The 24461-nt window shown below is 55.7% G+C and overlaps 2 protein-coding genes across 2 annotated transcripts in view; one reads left to right on the top strand and one right to left on the bottom strand.

Annotated features, from left to right (window-relative positions):
• The window catches only part of COL8A2 (collagen type VIII alpha 2 chain), a 31939-nt gene extending 17093 nt beyond the window's left edge, over positions 1-14846 (top strand). The window contains exons 2-3 of the mRNA XM_050910029.1: positions 6836-7018; positions 12717-14846. Coding sequence (XP_050765986.1) covers positions 6853-7018; positions 12717-14638 — 2088 coding nt within the window. The 5' untranslated portion in view covers positions 6836-6852 and the 3' untranslated portion in view covers positions 14639-14846. The remainder of the gene's footprint in view (positions 1-6835; positions 7019-12716) is intronic.
• Positions 14847-18927: 4081 nt separating this feature from the next.
• On the bottom strand, positions 18928-24442 carry ADPRS (ADP-ribosylserine hydrolase). The gene is made up of 6 exons (XM_050909849.1): positions 24211-24442; positions 23218-23314; positions 22153-22360; positions 21858-22042; positions 21666-21766; positions 18928-21136 (listed from the first exon to the last, which is right to left on the bottom strand). The coding sequence occupies exons 1-6, from the start codon at positions 24440-24442 to the stop codon at positions 20844-20846; spliced, it is 1116 nt and encodes a 371-aa protein (XP_050765806.1). The 3' UTR covers positions 18928-20843.
• Between the last annotated feature and the right edge of the window lie 19 nt (positions 24443-24461).

The raw sequence follows: 24461 nt of genomic DNA, 5'->3' as shown, positions 1-24461 counted from the left end.
GGCCTGTGGCACAGGCAGCAGCCCCCTGAGCGAGCTGCCCTGGCCACTGAGCACCCCTGCCCCAGACAGCTCTGGCCTGGACCACAGCTCATTATAATTAAGCCAGTGACCCCAGTATGAGGCTGGAAGTTTAAATGTCTGTGGTTGATGGCCACTTGCCTGCAAATTCTCTGAGATGGGAATTGCTCTCTGCGGGTCCCTCCAGGCTTAGCAGATTTCTTTGCAAAATACCCGTTGCATTAGAAAACGCTGTTTCTGTGCAGGAGCTGCGAGGGCAAAGCGGCGTCTGACCCAGGGACCCCGGGTAAACACCGTCTGCTTCCCACCAGAGCTTATGTGTCCCTGGAGCAGGGCTGCTTTGGCTGACCGAGCCGGTACGCGTCCCTCGGGGAGCGATGCTCTGAAGCCCATGCAGCTCGCTGGGACTCGCAGCCCGTGTCCCTCCTCAGGGTCTCTGGGCAGATGCTCCACATCCCGCACCAGGATCCGGGTGCGAGAGGCTGTGCTCGGGTCGTGGCATGAGCTGGGGCTAACGCAGCAATTCGGACCTCGTGCAGCCTGGCCCTTGCCGCTGCGCCTGCACAGACCCTGCACAGACCCCGGGAGAGGGGCTCCAGACCCTGCCCAGCGGCTGCCGGGGCGGCAAAGGGGACGGGACCCTCCGGCACCACCGTCCTCGCTGTATGCCCCAGCTCCGGCACTTGGCTCTCGCTCTGCTCTGTCTTTTGGCTATCAGGGACAGCATCGCTGCTGCCCCCGGGCAGGCCACCATCCTACCGGGAGGAGGAGGAGGAGGAGGAGGAGAGGGGAAGAAGAAGGGAAGAAAAAAATGAATCCCCACAAAAATGTCTTCATAACAGGAAACGTCTCATAAAATACCTGTGGTTTGGCATGTGTGATCCGACTGGTCAAACTATGCACCTGGCAGGCAACCCTGCTATTAATGCTGCGCACAGTCTGGTATTTCGGTGGAGCTGAGGCTGGCGGGGGGAGGAGGACAGGACCGGGGAGCTTGGGGCGCAGAAACCCTCCGTCGGGGCCGGGGCGAGGGAGGGAACACGTCCCTTGGGTCTCACTCGCCTCCATGTGCACCCGCAGGGACATCCCAGCCGTATTTCGGTGAGGGGACCATGGCACCCCGGGGATGCGGTGAGCTGGGCTGAGCCCCGGGCAGAAACCCGGCGTTTCTGCGGCTTTGAGCCAGGGTTTTCCACCCAGACCCCGGTCCAAGCCAGTACAGACCCGGAGGTCTCTGTCCAGGTCTCCAAACTCCGTGGTGCCCACCATTCCCCAGGGATGGCTTCATCCCCATGCGCATCCTCGGCTCCGGCTGCGGCCGAGCGTGTCGGCAGCGATCAGCCGGGGCTCTCCCGGGCTCAGCAGTGGAGTTTTGACAGCTGGAGGTGAGGGATTAAGCCCTGAGCTGTGACCTGCGGCAGGCTCACGCCTTGCTGCGCTGCCGGCACACACACACGGAGGGTCATTAATCCGCCTTAGCTGATCCCTGACCCGGCGGCTGCGGGATCAAGTGGCAGCACCGACCCTGTTGTCAGCACCGCCACCGGACCCCGGGCTCCTCGGCTCTGGGCAGCGTGCACCGCACGGGCCCCCGCCGTGGCCCAAGTACCGGCCTGACACCGATGCGGGGCATCGCACGGCCGGTGCAGTGGGTCCGGGTGCGGGTCCCGCACGCTCCCCGCTCTCTGCACATCGCAGATGGCTCAAGCGCGTCAGGAGGCGAGTCAAGACAGGGAGAAACACCCAGGTCGGCTTTGCAGCAAGCTCTTTAGCAGCTGCCTGCAAACCAGCTGTTTTATGACCGGCGGAGCGAGCAGAGCCTGGCGTTCCACGGCCTCGTGTTGTGTGCCCATCCCCGGGCTCCTCCCGCCGCAGCAGCCGCCCCCGCCGCAGCCCCCCCCAGCACCAGCTCCTCTCCTGTGCCCCATCACGGCCGTGGGTGCCCTGAGCTTCGCACGTGCCAGCTGGCCCGCGGCTACCGAGAGCAGCTCGGCCTGTGGCCTTTTCTTCAGCCCTCAACCCCCGCCCGCCTCCGCAGTAGTTGCTAACGCGGCAGGAGTTAATTAGCACGGAGCCCCCAGCCTCGGCGTTAATTTGGCTGGACCGGAGCAATACAGATGGACGCAGCCACCACCCGCAGCAAGCCGGGCTGAAGGCACCGCGGGGCTGTGCCACAGGGCGACGCACCATGCTGTGCCATGCCGTGCCGTGCCGTGCCGTGCCGTGCCGTGCCCAGCCTGCTCCGCGCAGGGGCCAGGCGCGGGCGCTGCAGGGGTGGCAGGAGGCTGCCTGCAGATGGGGTGGGGTGTTTTTCTTTCGTCAAGGAAAATGTTTTCTTGTTCCCTTGGCTGACGGGCGGGCGAGGCTCCGGGTCCGTGCGGCGCGTACAGCAGCTTTTGGATCGGATCAGGTGTCATGCATTTAAGGACCAGCTCGTGCCAAGACTCTCCCCGCGCGCTCCGGCGCTGCTCGGCCGAGCTGCTGCCTGATGCCTTTGGCTTTCGCAGCCCGGCCTACGGAAACAACGTGCTCGCTCTCTGCTTCAATAGCTCACTTTTCGTTTTTGACTCGTTTTATTATTATTTTTAAAGCATGTGTAGCGCAAACCAAATCATCTACCTCCCGCTGGAGTCAGTCCAGCTCCGTGTTGGGCTTGGAAAACCTCCCTGCTTTATTTTTTATTGTAAATGACCGGAGGATGGAGCGGCTCGATGGGACACGGCGGCGTCCAAGCCCCACGCTGCTCCAGCCCACCCACACGCGCCAGCTGCTTTCTCGGTGCTTTCTCTTTGCAGTGTCCTCCCGAGCCGGGCGAGCGCGCGAGGTGCTCACCGCTGCTCGCCGCAGGCCGGGGCGAGCTTCTGCTGCGGTTTGCAGAGGTGGTGCCCGTGCCCAGTGCTCCCAGCGTGCGACATGGGGACGGGGACAGGGCCACACCAGTGAGCCTGGGCGTGCGGTTGAAGCGCATCGAAGGCCCCGTCCTGGCTCATCCCTGCGCCCCAGCAAACCTCCGTGGGGGCTGGCGTGGCCCCGGCTTTGATGCGGGGATGGAGCTGGGGTGAGGGCCAGCGAGCGGCACGCCGCGCCCCACACTGATCGCGCTTTTACTGCCGGGTTTAAACAAGTTCTCCATTTTACTGACCTTCAACCGCAATCGCAGATCCCCCGTGGATCACATATATTGACTTAAAAAATAATTAGCCTTGAAGGGAGCAGGCGCGGTGCCTGCCTGCCAGGCCCATAATTAGTATTTAAATAACAGGGGCTATAAATCAGCTGCAGCTCAGCGAACAAGCCCCCGGTTGTGTGCGCAGGGGAAGCGTGCGGCTGCGTTGCTTGCAGGAAAGTCGCCCAGTCTGCGGGCAGGGCCGTGCCCGGGAGCGTTGACATGGATGCTGTAGGGAGAGGGGGACGGTGCGGGGCGGAGGCAGCCCCTTTCCGCTGGGAACGGCCAGGAGCTGCGTGCTGGGAGCACGCCGGGAGCGCGCCGGGAGCTTGCCAGGCCGACCAGCACAAGCCACAGACTGTTTCTGGAGCGACAGGGGCGGCACGGGCTCCGGCTGCCCGAGCCCCCTCGCTCCTGCGAGAACAAGGTGACATTTCTTGTCTCCTTTCTCATGCTTTAAGTGTGAGATTTTTTTTCCTTTTCCCGGAGCTTTCATTGCGTGCCAGGGGTTTTTAACACGTCTGCTCACCGACTGCCAGGGGAGCAGACACTTGCACAGTTAGCGCGGCGGCGGCGCGCTCTGAAGCCGTGCCAGGGGTCTCCGTGCCGCGCCGCCGCACCGGCTGCAGCCGGGTCGGGCCCCCGCTCCCCCTGGAGCCAAGCAGCGCGGTGCTGCCGAGCCCCGTCCCTGCTCCAGCGCCTCGGGGGAACTGCACCGCGTCGCCGGACCCCTCGAGCGCTCCCCCTGTATGAACTCTCCTGGCCCAGCGGCTCCGGCTGGGCTTGGCTTTTCTGCAAGGAGCGGTTGTGTTTGAACTCCGTACCGTGCCGAAGGACGGCAGCCCGGCTGGCCATGGTGCCCAGCCCGGTGTTGCACTGCCGTGGCCGGGAGCCGACCGCGGTGCCCAGGCAGCGGAGCGGGGTGAGCCCCGTCCTGCAGCACCGGGGCCAGGAGGGGCTGCGCTTGGGAGCCCCCAAAGCGTCTCCCCTGCTCCAGGCAGGAAAAAAGTGACTCCTCGTGGGATTTCTGCTGGCCGTACCAGAGCGGCTCCCGGCTCCCGGCCCCACAGGACAACAGGCAGGCGACACCCGGCCGTAGCCGTCATGGGCGCAGCGGCCCCGGCCGCACCATGATCCAGCCGACGTTTGCAACCTGCCCTGGGAGATGAGAATGTTGCACGGCTGCTCGTTGTGATTAATTATCATTTCATAACGCAGGAGATTTCAGGCATGAAAGAGCCTCTTCACAGACACGTTGTGCACACTTTATCCATCATATGAGACTCCAGATGTTTCCATTTTATTCTTATTAAATCACCGCCTAGAGAGCCTGGGTAGCGTGAGGCCTCCTGCCCCGGTGCTGGGCACTGCCACGGGGGATGGCAAAGCACCAGAGACCCCTTTTCCTTGAGGGACAGAGACGTGTGCCTGGGGGTCTCAGGCCAGACTCCCCCCCGTTGCCCCTGCAGCCCCGTGGGAGAGCTGGGGCAGGTGGAACGCCCGTCCGGACCAAGGGAGAACATGCAGGAGCTAAGCCCGTGTCTGGAGACGCCAGGTTACAGACGGCCACCTCGGCGTGGAGCAGGGGCACTTGATTTCACATCCAGCGCGCAGCGAAACCGCAGCCGGAGCCAAAGCAGCCGGATCACCTCATCCTCCCTCTCCCTTCCCTCTGGCTCCAGTTTCCCCCCAGTCCTGTGTCTCTCCAAGGGCCGGGGTCTTGCAGAAGGACAGGGGGACATCTGCAAACGCTCCGCAGCACCCAGCAGCGAGGGGCTGAGCCACCCCAGGGTGCTGCTCCCGTGGCGTGGGCTCGTTGGAGCCGTGAGCCGCATCCTGTGCAAACACCCCAGTCAAGGGGAGGAGCAGGGGTGAATAAAGCCCAGGTGGGAGAAAAGAGCTGGGAAGGGAGGGAGTTAGAGATGGAGGCACAGGGGTCATACCAGGTAAGGAAAACAAATAAATAGCTGATTCAGGGGTTTGTTCTCCTCTTTTATTTAGCAGAAACTGTATTTTTACAGCTGCAATCCCTTAAAATGGGATTCTTTTTCCCTTAAACAAATCCTTGCAGAATAATGCTTCATAAAAATAAGCGTTCCTCTTCTCGACCCTGAAGACAGAAAAACAATAACGCCGGCAAGGCCGTCTCCGCGCCGCCAAGGAGGCTGATGGTGGCTGTCACGCGTGTCCCTGGCTGTGCTCACCCGAGCCACAGCATGGCTGGAGCCTGGCCGTGGCCTCCCCTCCGGGTGCCGCGGTGGGTATGGCACAGCACCGGTACCGCGGGCTCCGGCAGGATGGGCAGAGCAGAGCTCCTCTCCCAGCATCCGCCGTGGGCACCTGCATCCTCACAGGGTCTGGGCTCCATCGTGCCACCAGCGGCAGAGCCGTCCCCGTCCCCTCCAGCCCCCAGCACAGCACAGGGAGCACAGGGGGCCTGGCTCCGTGGGCAGTTACTGGGCAGGAGAGCAGCGGTCAAGGCCGCCTCGTCACTGGAGACCCCCGGCAACCTGCCGAGCACTTGTAGCATCAGGAGCAATCCCACGCCAGGGCTCCCTCCTCCCTTTACTTAATTTGCTTTAATTTGGGTTTTTTTGGGGGGTTGTTTTTTCTCCAGGCTGCAGCTTTTTTTTCACTGCTGCTTCAGCAAAAGCGATTCAGGAAATTCCGATCAAATCCCGGCACGCAGCAGCCCTGCCCCTGCTCCCCGGCGGGAGAGGCAGAGAGCTTAATTCTCATTAATAACCACCACGGGTCAATTATTGCGAGCAGGAGGAAAACCAGCAAAGCTCTTTGGCATCACGTGTTATTTAAGCTTCCGAAAATAAATGTTCTTTGCAAATCAATCTGTTTGCAGTTCCGCGTGTGGAGCTGGCACAGAAAAAGTTGCTAGAGGAAAGGTATATTTATAGAGGGTATTTATTTTAAATAAACAGGCACTTAAGGCAGAGGCTGCTGCTCCCAAGTGCCACAGCCCTCCCCTGGGCTTTCCCGGCCGAGGGCTCCCGTCCCTTGCTCTCCGAGCGAGCTCCCATTGCTGCCCGCAAAGTGCCGCAGTTGAGCCACAAATGCAGCGAGTCTCGGGCTCCAACGTCGTGGTTTTGGTCCAGCACCCACCGAGAGATGCAGCACCCATTTGGGAGAAGCAGCACCCACCCAGCCACTCCTGGGGCAGGCAGGGCTTGGCCATGGCAGCCCGAGCCACCTGCAGGAACCACGGCCAGAGCGCACACAGCTTTTGTTAGAGGAGAACCTGCTCGCTTGAGAGATGCAACAGCAACCCTCAGCTCAGCAGGCTTTGGGTTTCATCCTGCCTTTTTTTCCCTTCTTCTTATATATGTTAAAAATATATAAGGGAAGCCTGACACAGGCATAACCCCAGACAAACAGGTACTGGGGCAGCCCCTGAAAGGCTCTGCTGGGTGCCCGTGGTTAGTCACTGCTCATAAACTGGGTATTGATTGTGCGTCTCCCAGCCGGCACGTGTCGGGAAGGGTAACGCGTTCAGGGCACCTGTGCTCCAGAAAAAAGCAAATTCGAGGGAGTCCTGCTGCTGCTGGGATCCTTCCCGGGTTCCCAGCTGATCCTCGCGGGACAGAGGGCGCAGACGGGGGCGGTGGGTGCCCGCTCTCACTGTCACTTTGTCCACAGGAGCAGTGGGGAGCAGGATGCTGCCGGACGCCGTGGCGCTGCTGGTGGTGGTGGTGATGGTGGTCGGCCTTCGCTCGGCGGCGGGAGGAGGCGCAGCGGGCTACGCCCAAGTGAAGTACATGCAGCCCATGGTGAAGGGACCCCTGGGACCCCCCTTCCGCGAAGGCAAAGGGCAGTACCTGGGTAAGGGACGCGCTCTGCGGGGGCGGTGGAGGAGATGGGGCCGCGGCTGCCTGGGACACCTGGGACACCCGCTGCCTGGGCACGGTGGGAAGGGGCCGTAGCATCCCGCAGCCATCAGGCACTTGTCATCCCCTCGTCCTCGGGGTCGGTGCCCCCAGGGAGCAGCCTGGCATGGCCAAGGGTTGTGCTGTCCAAAGCATCTTTGGCCAAGCACGGAGGGGCCGTTTAGGTCTCCTTAACCGAGTGCAGAAGGACAAGGACGGGCAGAGAGAGAGGCTCAGCAGACAAGTAGAGCCCTTTGCTTGGGCTGGGTGGGCACCCTCGGGTCCCTCAGTCTGGGAGCCGGTGCACAAAGGGGACCCACGAGCCTTTTGCTCCCATCCTCCTGCACGTTTGCTGGTAGCTTTGAGGCACAGCCCAGGCGCAGGAGCCCCGGCACTCGCCGTCTCTCCCTCTCCCTGCTGTTAAACCCGAGCCATCCCAGCAAGGCTTTTTGCACATTTCCACCTATTCCGTTTTCCCTGTCTGCGTTTTACACCAGCTGGGAAAGGAAAGAGGGCCAAGGCCAGAGCCGAGACTCAGCCCAGCGAGGGCTGAGCTGGAGAGAGACATTTCCTCCGTTGGAAAGCAGTGACCAGAAACTCCGCATGTGTTAAATCACTCCCCACCGAGCGACATGTGCCGCACGCAGGGGCAGAGGCGCTGAGGTCCCTGCTCCGCACAGCCAGGCCTCCTGCGCTGCATCCAGCCCAGCCCCAGCCTTTCGTAACCGCCTGCCCCAAGCTCCCCTGCCTGCACGCCATCCCCTGCCTGCACGCCATCCCCTGCCCTCGCTGCAGTCCCGTGTGCCTGCCCAGGGCTCCTTTTATGCCCAGCCCGGCCACAGGAGCTGCAGGTTAGGCGGCACAGGAGGGTCCATCAGTGCCCCACACCGGGGGGGTTACTAGTGTGTGTTAATTGCAGACCCCCTGGGGAACTGCTCAGGAACTCGGGATCTTCACAAACAGCAAGTGTTGAGTGTGACTGAGTTTCTCTGGCACTTCTTGGCTCGTCAGGGCGTCCCTCTGCCAAGCGAGCCCCCAGCACCTCCCCAAGGTGCACGCGATCCTCGCTGCACCCAGGGCAGCAGCAGGACGGTATCTCCAGCTCAAGAGAGGGATGGAGGGAGAGGAGGGTCTGAGCCCTTCCCTTGATACCAAACACAGTGGTCCCCAACGCTCTTCCCAGAGCCAGCCACTGCTGGCAGCACTGCGGGATGGGGCAGTGCTGGGGCTCGGGTGCCCAGACCCACCGGGTCGGTGCTTGGCCCTCGGGATGAGGGAAAAGCCGCCGGAGCCCTCCCCGTGGGTTCGTGCAGACCCAGACCCTCCGGGGAGCTGAAGTCTTGGCTCTGGGAGGAGAAACTGGAGAAGGCTCGGCTGCTAGTGACTGATTTACTGCTGGGCTGAATGGCTTATCAGGAGTTCAGCTCAGCACATATGTCAGAAAACACACAGCAAAACCTGGAGCCGAAGCATGCTACGAGCCCCCCCACCTCCCTGCCCCCTTCCCAGCTGTTGTAAAGCTGCTCCCTGAATCCCAGCCAGAGACAAAACCTTCCAGCATAGTGCAGGAACGCTTCAGCTGCTGGTGGGACTGGATTCAAATATCTCCCTGCTGTTTTTCCTTCTTTTTTCCCCTTCTTCCTATGCATCGGAGCGGCTTGCACTGCCTCTGAGCAGCACTGCCTGCTAACCGTGGCGGAGGAGTGAGTGTGCCGGGCTGCTTGCAAGGTGCAGTTTGGGGTGCGAGCTTTGCCAGGTTAGACCGGGCACGGGTTAGAGGAGACACTGAGGCAGGGCAGAGCATGGGAGGCCCCTGGACATTACGCTCCTAAAACCCCTGGGAAAGGGAGGACCCACAGGGGGATGCAGGCAGGGGGATGCAGGCAGGGGGATGCAGGCAGGGGGATGCAGGCAGGGGGGCAGCTGCAGCCTGAGCCACCCGCTGCGGGGCCACAGAGAGGCAGCTGGGGAAGCTGGTGCCTCCTGGATCCCACCGAGCTCCCATCTCTGCTTAACCTCTAATTTGGCAAGGAAAATCCCTGCTGGCCTTCTGCCCTGCTCGGGGAGCTCAGCTGACTCGCCGCGACGGCGCAGGGCCGTGCCGTGCCCCTGCGGGTTACCCCCGAGCCAGCGGGGAGCTGTGCGGGGCGCCCCCCGGGCTGCCCCAGCCTGGCCCCGGGGCTGGGACCCCCGCCTGGGGGGCCAGGCCAAGCCCCGGGGCTGCGGGGGCTCCCGCCGGCCTGCGGGTGCCATCTAGTGAGAGACAGGGCTGGTTTCCTCAGGGTGCCAGACACCTTTTCTGACCCAAAAATAGACTCCCCTGGAGCACGGAGGCAGCGCTGGGCAGATGTTGCTAAATGGTAAAATGCTAAAAGCATTTAAGCAGATATTTGCACAGTTGGGTTTTATTTTGGCTTGGTTAAAACCATGTCGGTGCGGCGTGCAGCCACGTAAAACCACCGCTGGGTGCCGGCCGGGGCTCAGGGAGCCCAGCATTTCCCCATGCACGTGGGGAGCCAAGCCAGCGGCACCCCAGCTCGGGGCAGCGATAAGGCACAGGCGATGCCCGGGGTGGGCATTTATGCCAGGCGAGCGGTGGAGTTCCCCTCCAGCGACAGTACAGAGGGTTCACCCCGGGGCAGCAGCCTCAGCTGCAGAGGTAAAGGAGCGCTTTTCACCTCCCCAAGCTTGGGCAAGGCCCAGCCTCTGCCTTCAGGGCTGCGCTGCCCAGGAGGTGGGAGCAGGCGGGTGCCGGGCAGCGCCTGGGCTGCTGCTGCCCGGTGTCCCCAGGGCAGGTGGCCCACAGGTCCTGCTGCTTTTAAAGAGACTCAGTCCTGTGATCCCTGCGGGGCTGCTGCTTGCTGCATGTGGGCAAGAGGCTTCCTGGTCCCTTAGCTCCTGCTAACGGAGAAACTTTGTTTGCCGCTTCCATGCTGCTTTGTGCAGTCTGCTGCCATCTCACTGCCATCCCCTCGCACGGCAGCTCCATGTCAGGGCTGCGGCTGGGTCCTGCGTGGAGCTTCCCCACGCGGCTCAGGGCACCCGCTGCCAGGGAAGATGGGATGAGAGATGCAGAACACCGATCCCATGCAATGTCCCTGCAAGCCTGTGAAACTCGCTCTCACGGGACAGGGCTTGGCAGCAGCGCTGGAACGAGCTCAGCCGGCTCTGCCATGGAGCAGCCAACCTCTCCTTCCTGCAGTGTCATCCGGCCGCGCTGGCCAGACCCGCTGCTGACTGCTCGTGACTGGGAACCACTTCCCATCTTGCTGGATTATTCCTTTGCCGGCCAGTTCGCACTGCCGGGTCCCTCCTCCAGGCACGTGGGGGTCCTTACCGGGATGAACGCAGCTCCAGAGGGGCTGTAGGATCCACCTGGACATGTCCATGCTCCTCAGGAGGTGAAAAGCTCTGTGGTGCCCAGGCGAGAGCTTGCAGGGGCCATGCCTGCTCCTTCCCCTTCCCGCTGCCCCAGCTGGCTCTTTGCATTAGCATTCATGGCAGCTTTGTTCATGCTTCGAGGGGAACACATAACCCCATGCTGCTGCTGTGAAATGCAGAGCTCCGAGACATGCGTCTGTGGTAAGACATGGTCTTTTGAAATTGGATACCACTGGGGCTGCAATGTCCCAGTTTCTCTCCACTAACGTCCCTGGTTTGGTTTTCCCGTCTGCTTTTTGGCCGCCTGCAAGTTGGCAGCTCTCGCCTGGCGTTTCTCTTCGCTGCCTTGTGTGAGAGTGTGTGTGCTTTTTCCTTCCTTCGTGGGCTCAGCTGTAGATCCTTGTTCTGGTTCCATGCAAAATGACCTAGAAAACTAATTCTTTTCCAACCATTGCAAGAAGAAAAAAAAAAAAAAAAGGGGGGTGGGGGTAGGGGGGAGAAAACACATTGAAATAATTTTCTGGAGAAAAATTTTTCCAGAATTCAGACCCCAGAAATCTGCTTTAGTGCAACACTTCACATCTCCCTTGCCTTCTTTCCCACACCATTTTCTGGGGTGAGGAGCAGGAGGTTTGCAGAAATCCAGTGGCAATGTCATGACAGACAAGTATTTCCCTAATCAAGACAGCCAAGTGACCTCTATTACAGCCTAGGATGTGGGCCAGGCTTTGATATCTAGATAAGCTCTGAAAATATTTCCATTACCAAAAGAAAAACAAGCAGGCACCAGGCTTGGAAATGGCCAGAGCTAACTGCTGTGCTTAGGAAAGGTAAAGCCACCTCCGATCACCGGGAACGGTGCCCACTGCTGCCACAGTTATTCTTTTCACGTCTCAAATCTCCCCGTATCTTTTCCCGTTGACTGAGACAATCTCTGTGTTGGCGGATCCTGGCGCTATGGGTGTCCGTGCTCCCAAGGCCCGGCTCAGCTCGCTGAATGCCCAGGCTGGGGGCCGGGCTGACAGACCTCGGGGACGCCCCTGCCTCCTCCTGTGTGCCATGCCGGGGCACACAGCCTCGTGTTCTGCTCGCATCCCAGACGGGATCCATTCCCATCCCGGGAACTTGTCCGTACAGATCTGTTCCCAACTGGAATGATCTACCTTGGGCAGATTTGGTTAAAATTTGCCCAAGATGTCAAGGCCCTTTCCTCTGCCCTTCGCATTTCTCATCATAGTCGCACGTACGTGCGACTGCCAAGTACTTCCTTCATTTCAAGCTTCCCAAAACAGAGTTTGTCAGATTTATTCTTTCTCACCCATTCCCGATGTCACATGGGAAGCGACACCCTGCCTGGGCCAGCTTCAAGGAGTTATTTATGCTCACGTCTATGCTTTAAGTACTGAGCTGCGGTGGGCATGTAATCTGGCTCTCCTCGGCTTTGTAGTCTCTCAGCCCATTAGTTTCTTTCTTATATCCGTTTGCAAAAGACCTCTATAAATTCTTTAAATGTCAAGTGGTTACGGCCTATTCCCAGCTGGGCTGACTCATTTGGACGTAACTGAGGTTGCGTTTCCCTTGCAGCTATTGGCTTTTCCTCCATCCTCAGCGCTTTTTTTCTTTTTGGTGAGTTTTTATCTGCCTTGCTGGACACGGGAACTGAGCCAGCGAACACCACAGGCATGTCTTAACCCATACACGCATCACCTCTCTCAAGTACATGTCCAAGATTTTTCTTTTTAATCCAAAAGGATTAAAGGTCTACCGAGGCCCTGGACTCGAGGGATGGGGTGGAGGGATTATCCTCAGTCTTGGCTTGCTCTGTCGCCATCCTCTCGGCTGAGCCCAGGCAGGAGCGACTGAATCCCACGGTGCTTTCGAGGCCGCTGGGAAGTGAGGCAGCAGGAGGTTTGAATCCAGCTCCTAAAAAAACCCCACAGTAGGTCATCACAAAACAACACTGCCAGAACCGACGGCAATTGCTGGTCTTGTTGACACCCTCTGTGGAGAGATGGATGGGGAGTAAGGCTTGGATTAGTACCCTGGGCTCCGGCCAAGGTCTTGCCTCAAGACAGTCCTGCTGATGTGGTGGCCCAGGAAGCCACTGTGGCCATGTTTAAATAAAACCGTTTCTAGAGAAGGGCACTCTTGCAAGTACAGACCCACGCAGCACTGAAGCCCCTGGCTTTAACGCCCTGAGGGCATCACGCACCAGGCACACTCCTCCATCCACCGCCAGCCCCAGTAAAGCTCCGTGTCTCCTCTCTCCACAGACATGCCGCCGCTGCTGCCGATGGACCTCAAAGGGGAGCCAGGACCGCCAGGGAAGCCCGGCCCGCGTGGACCCCCCGGCCCCCCCGGCTACCCAGGAAAGCCGGGCACGGGGAAGCCGGGAATGCATGGCCAGCCTGGGCCTGCTGGGCCCCCCGGCTTCTCGGGCATTGGGAAACCCGGCATCCCAGGACTCCCCGGAAAGGCAGGTATGAAAGGGATGCCTGGAGCCAAGGGCGAGCCCGGCATGCGAGGAGAACAAGGGCCAAGAGGACTGCCCGGCCCCCCGGGGCTGCCAGGGCCAGCCGGCATCTCAGTTAACGGGAAGCCGGGCCCTCAGGGTGGCCCTGGCCTGCCCGGGTTTCGGGGCGAGCCTGGCCCAAAAGGAGAGCCGGGTCCCCGCGGAGAGCGAGGGATGAAGGGTGAAAATGGTGTGGGAAAGCCAGGGTTACCGGGGCCCCGGGGGAACGGGGGCCCTCCTGGCCCCGCGGGGCCCCCAGGGCCCATCGGCATTGGAAAACCCGGCCTCGACGGCCTGCCGGGCGCGCCGGGGGAGAAGGGTGACATGGGCCCTCCGGGCGGGCCTGGTGTCAACGGGGAGCCTGGCCCCATGGGGCCCCGGGGCCCCCCCGGCATCGACGGGATCGGTGTTCCAGGCGCCGCAGGGGTCCCGGGGATACAGGGCCCCATGGGACCAAAGGGAGAGCCCGGGATCCGCGGCCTCCCTGGTTTGCCGGGCCCAACGGGCTACGGGAAGCCGGGCTTGCCTGGCCTAAAAGGAGACCGTGGGCAGCCTGGGGTGCCAGGAGCCATCGGCGATAAGGGGGAACCCGGCGTTGATGGCGAACCGGGCGAGCCAGGCCCTGCTGGCATCATTGGGCCACCGGGCCCGCCAGGGTCCATGGGCCTGCCGGGCAAGCACGGGCTGCCCGGCTCCAAAGGGGACGTGGGGCCAAGCGGGCCCCCGGGAATGCCAGGGATGCGTGGCGACCAGGGCCTGAATGGCTTCGCAGGGAAGCCAGGGGTGCCAGGAGAAAGAGGTCTGCCCGGGTCACTGGGACCCCCCGGCCCAACGGGCCCCAAAGGAGAACCAGGGTTCATTGGCCTCCCGGGGGTGCCAGGATTAACGGGCAGCCCCGGGCCGAAAGGGGATGGCGGGATCCCAGGGCAGCCGGGGCTGAGGGGCCCCTCTGGCATCCCGGGCTTGCAAGGACCCGCAGGTCCCATGGGGCCTCAGGGGTTACCGGGGCTGAAAGGAGAGCCCGGGCTCCCTGGGGTTCCCGGTGAGGGGAAGACTGGTGAGCCTGGCATGGCCGGACCCATCGGCCCCCCGGGAATGCCGGGAACGCCGGGGCTGAACGGGCCACCGGGCCCGCCAGGGCCACCTGGGCCACCGGGAGCGCCGGGGGTGTTCGACGAGACGGGCATCGCAGGGCTGCACCTGCCGGACGGAGGCGTGGAGGGGGCCGTGCTGGGGAACGGCAAGCCGGGGAAGCCGCAGTATGGCCGAGGAGAGCTCTCTGCCCGGATCGCGCCAGCCTTCACCGCCATCCTCACCTCCCCCTTCCCAGCGTCGGGCATGCCGGTCAAGTTTGACCGGACTTTGTATAACGGGCACAATGGCTACAACCCGGTCACCGGGATATTCACCTGCCCTGTATCCGGCATCTACTACTTTGCCTACCACGTGCACGTCAAAGGGACTAACGTTTGGGTGGCGCTTTATAAGAACAACGTGCCCGCCACCTACACCTACGACGAGTACAAAAAGGGCTACCTGGACCAGGCCTCGGGCAGTGCCGTGCTTGAACTCAAGGAGAACGACCAAGTCTGGGTACAAATGCCCTCAGACCAGGCCAACGGGTTGTACTCCACGGAATACATCCACTCCTCCTTCTCCGGGTTCCTGCTTTGCCCCACATAACGGCTGTTGGGCACGTTTCCTTTTCACCCACTTTAGCCATAAACTGTCTTTTTTTTTTTTTTATAAAAAAGTTTTTTAAAATTAATACAAAAAAGAAAAATCACTGGGAAGAACGCGCAAGCCGTTGTCGTGGGACCTTGCTTCACGCTGTTTGATCCATGAGTCAAGAGGGTAATCCGAAAGGAGACATCTATCTTTCTTTCTTTCTTTGGGGAGGGAGAAGGGAGGGAGGGGAGCGACTTCCTCAGCAAAGCGTATTTGGAATAAATTTTACCCTAGTGACTGTACATCAAACACAGGAATGCGCTTGGGAAGGCAAGGATCTGGCTCTGCAGTAAACTGCTCTGTGATCCAGAGAGGGTCGTCTGGAAGACCAGACCCTTCTGGTCTGCAATCAAGTGCCCTTGTTTCCCATTTTGAGTACTAGTTAAATAAATACAGCTGTTGTAATGGATGGTGTATTTGCTAACCAGCACAGGGGTCCTAGGCACTTAACACAAACCTGTACAGCAGCAGAGATCCATGATGGATTGAGAAATTTCCTTCCCAAACCATCAGACGCCCAAGTTTCAGTCTCACTGATGCCTATTTTTTCAGACTGTGCTTTGAGGCAGTCTCCCTGATTCACTCCGGATTCAGTGTGGCTGGATTTATAATCATAAAAAGTGGAACACTTCGCATAAGCACCTTCTTATAAGAAGTAAATATTATTTTTAACTCTCCCCCCCCAGCACCTTTAGGAGTAAAAACATCCAGGCATTGGTATCTGGGAGGATGACAGATGACCTATTCCAAAGCCGTTGAGGGAAGCTGGGACCCCTGTGATGAACAACGATCCTCTCTCTCGGGTTAATTCATCTACTGGCAAGTCCAAGGGATAGTTCTGTCCTGTCTGTTTCTTTGCAGCCCAAAGACTTGCTTGGCCTCGTGAGCATCTTATTCCTTGACAACACAAGGATGGCACTGCAAGCCCGGCTTACGGTGCTTCTAGCCTGGTTTGATAGAAGGTTTAGTTATGCTTTCTTGAAAGTGCCACTTACGGACAACTTGCTTTTACTGTCTCACTATTTCGGGATGTGTAAACTTTTGCATTGGTATCCCCCCTTTCTCTGGGGACCTTTTAATTAAGAAAAAATAGCGTTTGTTCTAACTTTCCATTCAGTCATTTTACAACGGTGCTATTATCTACTTAACAATGTTAATGACGAGTCTAGTGCAATATGTACCTGTAAAAGTGCACCATTCCAGGTGCCAATCTGTGACTTAGGTTAAAAAAAAAAAAGAAAAAAAAATCTCATTTGTCTGTTGTTACCACTTTGTCTCACTAATGCTTGAAATGTTACCGACCTGAATATGAGCTACAAGGTTCTGGGAAAGGTATGCACGGATACTGACCACTTGGCTGCTCTGTCCTTTGCTAAAGGGAGCAACTGAACCCTGTTGCTTTGCAGATTTTCTCATGGTAGAATAGTCATTGCCACTTGCACTTACAGTAAAGCGACTCTTCTCATCCCCAGCAAGTAGCACGCTGCTGAAGTTAATCCACACGCGTTACACTGCATGTCCCTCTGCAAAGGCACATCCCTGAGAAAACAGCAACGATTTGGTCACCAGCTGAGCAACTATTACCCTTAAATTCTCCTAAAGCCTGTTCTATGGCCAAAGAAAAGAAATGTAGCAAGAATGGGACTTGGGATTGTTCTCCAGATGGACTGTACAAGATACTTATATGACTTTTTCTGTTTCTATTTTGTTTGTTTTTCTCCTTAAGCCTGTCCTGTGTTTTAAAACTTCTTTTTAAAAACACACCTATCCCTGAAATTAAGAAACACAAAGAGGACATTGACAGTTGGAAGGCCAGCAGTTCAGGTCCTGCCCCGCTGGGGCCGGGGCTGGCCTATCCCCCTCCCCGGGATTTTACTCCACATAAAGCCACAAGTTTCATGTAAAGACGAAACCTCCTCAAGCCGAAAGGCCTGCCCCAGTGTCCGATCCCACTGGACGTTTTTAACTCCTGAAGGCAGGGGGCTGTCAGGACCATTCGGGTTTTGAGCGTAACAGGTTATTTCCCAGCAGGAACAGGAGCCATACAAAAGGAGTCCCTAAAATTAAAAGTGGAAGCTCAGATGTTTTCTTCAAGCCCAGGCTTGGGAGGGGAGGGTGCTAGGATGGGGCCTGTCTCTCCTTTATTGAAGCGTCTTTCCTGTGGAGAACAGCAACGAACTCGAGCTGGTGCCACGCAAGGCGCCGGCCAGCACGGGGTCTGGCTCCTTCCACCGCGCGGCACCACCGGCGGCGCGTGCACACTACCTGCAGCAGGGCCAGGAGCTCCTCGCGCCCCGGCCACACACCGGGGCGGAAGCTTCATCCTGTTACTCAGCAAAGCGACTTATTTATACTGTGTTCTAACCTACATTCCATCTCTTTTTGTTCTGTTTGGTTTTATTCGAAACTCCTTGTTCTAGCTGGCAAAAAGCAATGACAAAAACACTCGCTGTAACCACGCCGAGACATTAACTCGTTCAGTGCTGTAGATGCTGTTTTGCAATTTCACTTTCCCTTCACGTGCAGAGCATAAACCATAATCAACCTTCCGCAGCTATATAACCTGTTACACTTACACAGTAATTGAAAGGCAAAGATATTACACGCACATAGAGTTAGGCTAGAAAAAACGATGCACAGGATGAGGGAGGCTGTTCACTAAACCGGACACTGTCAGGAAGAATTTTTTTTCTGGAGTACTGAGTACGTGATATTCGCCAGCAGAAAGGATTATTTTCTGTCGTGTGTGTGAGCGCATGGGATTTTGGTTTCAATCACAAAAATAAAAAAGGTTGGGTTGGATGAAGTATGTCTATTTTTAATTATGAAAACTGCATTACAATGTGCATTTTTATATACAAATTCTTACTATTTTTTTTTAAATTTGCCTCTAGTATCTTAATTTCTAACCTAGTATATAGAGGTTTTTAGTTTTGTAAATACTTATTACATGCACTGTCATAGTAAAAGTTGGTTTAAAATGCACTCTTTTTGTGATCAGAAACTGGCCTTCTCTTCAGAACTAAAACTACAGTACTTGATTGTATTGACAAAACATCAATAAAACTTATTGTATAAAAGGTGGGCTCAGCTGTGCCTTTGTCCTGTGATTAATGGGCTTGCTCAGCCTTGCTAGTAAGACCGTTCATACAGACCTCTTGCACTGCATTTCCTTCTCAAGTCCAGCTCACGTCTTCCCAGCAGTCCAGATGATTTGCTTGCTAATTAATATTCTTATGTGAGAAGGTATTGCATGTTTCTTGTGATTAAGGAAAAGATTCCCGTCTCCAGAAGTTCATTTTTAAAAAAGGATGAAATCCAGAACCTTCCAGACTTGCAATTATTAATTTGAGGAATTTAAGCCAAAGTGTTGGGGATTCCCTTTCCCTTCTGTGTTTTTTCCATGACACCTTTTTTTGCTACGTTACACAACCTCGTCTACAGCCAACCTCCGCATCCCGAGAGGCAAAAGCCGTCAGTTCAGCAGCACACAGAAGAAATGGTGAATCACCTGTAAGCAATCACTTTCAGAGACTAAAAGTAAAAAGAATAAAGAGAGGAAAGTACGTTTTCCCACCTGATCTCTCATCTGGAAGAGGAGACGTTACTTGTTACAGGTGAAACACTTCCAGAGAAGCCTGGCTGCCACGCGGGCAGACTCCTTCAAAAGCCGACTATGAAGAACAAGCGATTCTCCTGCTGCAAGTCGCGGGGGCACCCAGCACGCTCCCTGGTCTCTGCAGGATCATCGCACGCTGGACTCCAGCAGCTGAACTCCTTCCGCGGGCTGCTCCTCGCCGCAAACGCCGCCTGCAACGGAAAAGGGCCCCTCCAGCGAACCTCCCTGCAACGCGCGTGACCGATGCTTCCAACTCGCCCTGCTGTTAACAAGAACCACTACTCCGGGACTCTTACAAACTTCAGCTACCCCTTACTGCTCACAGGCAAGAGCGGCCACCTGAAAGGAGTTTTTACAGCAGATTTCCAGTGCTAAAACTCACCCCAAATGAAGCACGAGTCTTGGCTACATGCAAGATGTCTCTATCCAGCACCAAACAACTTCCATTCTGCTTTCTACAGAAAGATTTCAAGAAGCCGTAACAAAGTAGTTTCAGCTTGAGTCTTAAAGTGTAAGTACGGGGTGGGGAGAAATAGCCCAGAGGTTTTCATACGACTCCTCTTGCAATTAGTATGGAAGCACAACTTCATGACTTGAATGAAAAGACGGAAGCAGTGGCTAATTAACAAAGATAACTAAGTGATTTTATTTCTTTCCAAGGAAGTCAGAGCTAAATGTTTTAGTACACATTTAAATTCTGGCCTAAAATGAGCTATATTTTTTAAACAGGAGCTCTTCTGCTCTTCATGAGTTCCAAACGTATAGAATTATAAAGCTGCTTTAAAAGGAAAATATCTTCTTTTAAATAATTCTGTGAATATGTTCACACCTCTGGCAGAATAATGTGAAAAACCTGACATTTTACATCTCAGGTCTGCATCACAATACATAAATATACAGTAGACCAAAATTCCACATGTTCTCAGGACAAGAATTCATTTATACGAGGAAAACCCATTAAAGCATCACACAGAAGACTGGCACTGGAAGGAAGCAGACTACACGAAAAACTGGAACGACCCAGCGCAGCCAGATTTTCCACATGTGCATGCAGCCTGACACAGACAACCACCACGTGCCGATACCAACAGGGAGCGAGCTCCGCTTGAGCGGAACGGTCACTTCCCGGTGTCACAAGGAATACTAGAGAAATGATGGAGAATCACATTGTCACATTCAAATTTATAAACATTTCCATACGATGACTGCTTGCCTCTTTCTTTTTGTTTTCAATTATTAAAAAGCTTTCAACCCTTTTTAGACATGCCATAGCCAAGCTGTTACTCCCCTTTTGACCAGCTCCACTGGGCAAAGGTTTTAAATGTGAAACTCTGGAACAACACAGCTTTGCTAGAATGTTCTTGGCCACCAGTACCAGCTTCAAATGCACAAACTCTTTTAAACTTTGATAAATTCTCCCCCAATTAACCTACCTTTCCCTTTATTTTCAGATGATTCTTACCAAGTACAGAGTTTTAAAACTGTGAGAACTCACTCCTGCTTCCCGCTGAAGTCATTTTTGTCACCGACTGCAGCAGAACCAGGAATTCAATCCTTGCGTAACACTAGGTTTCACAACTATCTGCACCCACAGATTTAAACAGCAATCTCACTTGGTGCTCTGGACATACACAGGACAGCACTAAAACCGCAGGATGCTCGGATTAGGAACAAAGGAGTAGCTAGAGTAGCTGCAGCAATGTGAAAGCCAGCTATGTAAGGGAACACAAAATGCAACAGATCAGGACGGTGCCAGCTGGATCGCAGAGCAAAGGACACCAAAGGAGCAGTAATCAGTTACGCCCTCTTCCAGCAGTAACGATGAGCCAACTGGGATTCTGTCTGCATGCACCAAGGGCATTTCTTAAAATGCCACTAGCAATGCAAAGAAATCCCTTCTCCAATCCCTGGCAGTTTTCATTCTGCCTTTAAGGATGCAAACCTCCCTGGGAGGTCGACCCTGCCGCAGCCTCGCTCCACAACGCAGGTGGTGACCCGTGCCACCACGCAGGACGTTCTCCAGGCTCTCCAGGGATGCGCCTCGCTGATGACTCCCATCTACATCCCTTAGCTGGTCAGCTGAGTGTGAACTGGTGTGGAGCCCATCAAAGCCACTGCAGGACAGGCCACTAACAACTGAAACAAAGGCCACGGCAGACAGGAGTAGAGGAAAACAGCAAGAAAATCAGTGGATTTGGACGCCCACCTAGTAACTGTAATGACAAAATGGCATAATGGTGGACAAAGCAAGAAGCAGAAATCTTATGAAAAACTAGATGCCCCTGTACGCTTCAGAGGAGATGCACCCGCTGTCCAAGGCGCCACATGCAGCCACTTCCCAGCTGAACCGTAACTGAAGGGTATGTCCTCTCTCTTCCAAACCAGCTCGTGCTTCCAGCTCTCAACTCACAGCAGCAGGCGTCCTTCTAGGTGGAAGCTCACCAGCATCTGCAGATGGCGCGGATCCACCACCAGATTTCTGACCAGAAAAGCCGAGGTGACCACCCGCTTCGCCTTCAGAAAACACACTCCCCTTGGGGCTCAGAGCCGCTGGCAGTAGAGTTCATACAAGCTATTTGCCAGCTTCTGTGTCTCTTGAAAAGCTTCACAGCTCTGCTCCCAACTTGGGGATATCTGTTCCTCCCCATAGTAAGCCCCTGCAATGGCTCCTGCCATGGTAGCAATGGTGTCTGTGTCTCCACCCAGAGAGATACAGTAGATGATGGTCCTCTGCAGGTTGCTGTAGTGATCGGGAATATCTGGGTCAGCTTCCATACAGCGCAAGAAGGAGTAAATTGCAGTAGGGACAGACCGCAAAGCAGCAATGCCATTGCCTGTTAACAAAACCAATCATCTTCAGTGCTGCAGAACGCTTGTGTCTGCCTTCCCGTAGCAGCACCTTTCCCTTCTAACTGCAGCTTCCTATTGCCAGTCACTGTCAATAGCAGTATCACTGATTTTATCACGACAAGATGCAAAAGTTTGCATCTCAGAAATCTCCCCGTAGTTCCCCAGTACTACTCACATCCTGCTCACCATCAGCTCCCAGCTACACTAGTACAGTTTGGCAATACACATCTACCCGTTCCCATCCAACGTGAAGATCTGATAGCCATTAAGACAAGAGATCTTAGAATATTAAGAAACGTTATGCATGGTAAGTTTTTCTCAGCAAGACATTTTTTTCCCACCAATACAGAGAGGGAGTCACTGGGTCAAGACTCAGAGAATTACTGACTGGTGAGCACGGGCAGCCTTTCCTGTGCCTGACAGGCAATCTGGGGGAGGACACATCAGCCAGGCTTGCTGAGTTAGTCCTGCTTCCAGCTCTTTGCTAATACTTGTGGTAAGAAAGGTACTTACCTAATTCAAACAATACATCTGCTTTGGGAACACTGCTGAGCTCCAAAAATTCCTTTATTTTCTTTAGGCGCCTTGAAAACGGTAAATCCTCAAATCCCAGCCTGGAAACAAAGAGTACAATGAAGAAGAGAGAATGCAAAGAGGCAGAATAAACTGCACACAGCAGAGTTAGTGCTCCTCACAGCCACTTACGCTCGGGCGTCAGTAAGAGACTTATCATCTGCCTCTACATCTTCCATGTGGCTAATGAGCTGCTCCAGGAAGGTCTCCTTGCTGAGTTCTCCCTGCAGGGCGAGATGCACGGCCAGGGCCTGCAGGATGGCCCCGTTGTAGCCCAGGGAGTTGGCATGGGTTAACTCGGCACTCAGCTTCGCAAACTGCGAATGAAAACACATCGTTAGCAAACCTACCCGAGAGATCACGGTGGGACTCGCCTGACAGCAGGGACTCCCGGAGCCGAGGTGCCCAAAGGAGCCAAGAACGGTACCTTCTTAACATCCTGGACATCAGAATACACCAGCGGGATGCCTGCCACCCTCATGGCACCGCCATTGCCATAGGAGCCTTTCCCGTTGAACTGGGCTCTTGCTGGTTCAAACACATCATTGCACTTGGGGCTCAGGAGCTTCTTGAAGACATTGACAACAGCCATCCCATAGCCCCTGTTGGGTTCCTTCTTGTACTCCTCAGCAAACCTGGCGTGGGCAAGAGAGCAGCAGTTACACAGGTGAGAAAAAACACACGAGATATTTGGTCTGTTACTGAAGTTTGTAAAGAGGTTGTATAAAGCCACTTGATAAAGTGCATTAATAACACGTGGGTAATTCAGGGTAATTCAGTGACAGTCAGGGTTCAAGGGATTCAGTCCTGTAGGGAAAGAATCTGATTCCCAAAAATTGGTGTGAAAGGAGGAAAGAGCGTACAAACATCACCTTTCACAACCCACTTGTTTCCCTCTCAACTTTGCCTTGAAATAGAAGCAAACTGGAAACATTTCTGTGGGTCACAACCACAAAGAAAGTCTTTTGTTCAAGCTCAATGGAAGAGTTTTCTAAACAAATAAATGTTCTCCCTTAAGTGGAACCAAATGCTACCAGGGTTGTGGATTCAAAAGGGAAATAAATCATAAACAAACTGAAGCTGACCTCACTAATATTCACTAACTAAATTAAGGGAAGTACAAACATAAATAGCAACACATAAACATGAAAGGAAATGCTTCTGAAATTTCTTAGCATTATCTTCCACAAAGGTGAATATACACACACGGCTGCAATACAGCATGTCCCATCCTGCTTCATTTTAAAGCAGACTCTGAACTCACGCTAAAGCTAACGGTGCTGCATGTTCCGGGACAGTGCAAAGCACACAATAAGTTACAGGATTAGCCATCGCTTCTCTAATTCTTTTTCCTCTACAAATTAACAATGACTTTGCCATAGCCCCTCTCCCCTTTCACAGAAAATTACAGTGATTGCTTAATCTTAAGAAAGTTTTGCCTTCACTAGTAAATGTCAACACCCTGGCCTCTGAAGCTGGCTGCAGTCCTTACCTCTTGGCCATATCAACTTCATCAAACTCTCGCTTGGCTAGCAGGGACTGCACCACCGACCTGCTCATGGCCGTGTCGTCCGTGTACGAAAGCGTTTCTAAAACAGAAGGTCAAAACATAACGTGACCGTCCAGGGACAAACTCTCCTCCTGTCCTTCTCCACTGTCACCACCTCCCTACTCTCCAAAGCCTAATTATCTGTATAGCTGGAGTTAAAACACTACCAGAAGTTCCCCAGCACTTTCAGCTTGTCACTAGCCACGGTCACCAGAGTAAGACGACACAGAGCAAGAGAGACGCATCCACAGCAAGAATGAGACAGACTGCATTTCAAGATTAATAAGAGCCAAGAGAAAGCGTTTGCTATCCAGAGGCACATACGGACAAGCGAGAGACAAGTCTCTTTCTCAAGAAGTTTACAGCGTACGCTGACAAGCAGAGAAGAGAAAGCACAGTTGCAGTTCTGGACAAGGCTGCAACAGCATCAACTGCCTTTAAGATCCTACTGGAAGGGTTTACAGGGCTTGCTGCACAGCACAGAACCCCAACGCGAATCCATCATCACTTGCTAAGAGTTAAATACCCGTTCTTGTGCTTCTCCTACTCTACTCCTTATCTATTTTTCGTACACCCATTCCTTGCTGACACCCCTGCACTGCAACACCCCGGTTCCCACCCCGGCTTCACTCGAGCGTGAGCAGCGCAGGCTGAGCACAGCAAACCACAGGTCCCTCCACACCAGCCATGTGCGTAAGGAACCGGGAACTGCCCCGGCAGAGCCAGCAGCTGAGCACCGCTTCAGCAAGGTCATCCTCACCCGGGGGGCAGGGGAGGGGGGGCCCCAAACCCCACAGCACAGGGGCACACGCCACAACAGGGCTGGGGACAGCCGTGGGAGGTGTCCCCCGCTGAGCCGAGCCCGATCCGGTGGGTACCGGGAAGGGGATGTGCTCGGGGCCCGACTCCCGTCCCGCTCCCGGGGTTTTCGCCCACCTCTGCGGGCGCTGCCGGTCGGCTCCCCCGCGTCAGGGTGCCCGGGCGCCGGTTCCAGGCCTCGAAGGAAGCGTAGCAGGTCGGATAGCTTCACGACGCTCCTGCCTTCGAAAACGGCACCCAAACAGTCACCCAACAACGCACCGGCCAAACAGCCCCGGAACCGGGCGGGTCCCGGTCGAGGCCGCGCCGCCATCCGCCCCGTGCCTGAGCCCGAACCCGCCGCCGCCATCTTCTCCCGAGCCGCCGCC

This window comes from Gymnogyps californianus, chromosome 22, assembly GCF_018139145.2.
Source record: "Gymnogyps californianus isolate 813 chromosome 22, ASM1813914v2, whole genome shotgun sequence".
NCBI classification, from domain to species: Eukaryota; Metazoa; Chordata; class Aves; order Accipitriformes; family Cathartidae; genus Gymnogyps; species Gymnogyps californianus.
This window is presented reverse-complemented; position numbering and strand designations above follow the sequence as displayed.

Bases quoted from the DNA above. Each gene is read 5' to 3' on its own strand.
- ADPRS (XM_050909849.1), bottom strand. From the start codon at position 24,442: ATGGCGGCGGCGGGTTCGGGCTCAGGCACGGGGCGGATGGCGGCGCGG. The intron at 23,315-24,210 runs GTGGGCGAAAAC...CTTCTGTTTTAG, and splicing joins GACCGGCAGCGCCCGCAGAG to AAACGCTTTCGTACACGGAC. The intron at 22,361-23,217 runs GTAAGGACTGCA...TGCCCACGCCAG, and splicing joins GAAGTTGATATGGCCAAGAG to GTTTGCTGAGGAGTACAAGA.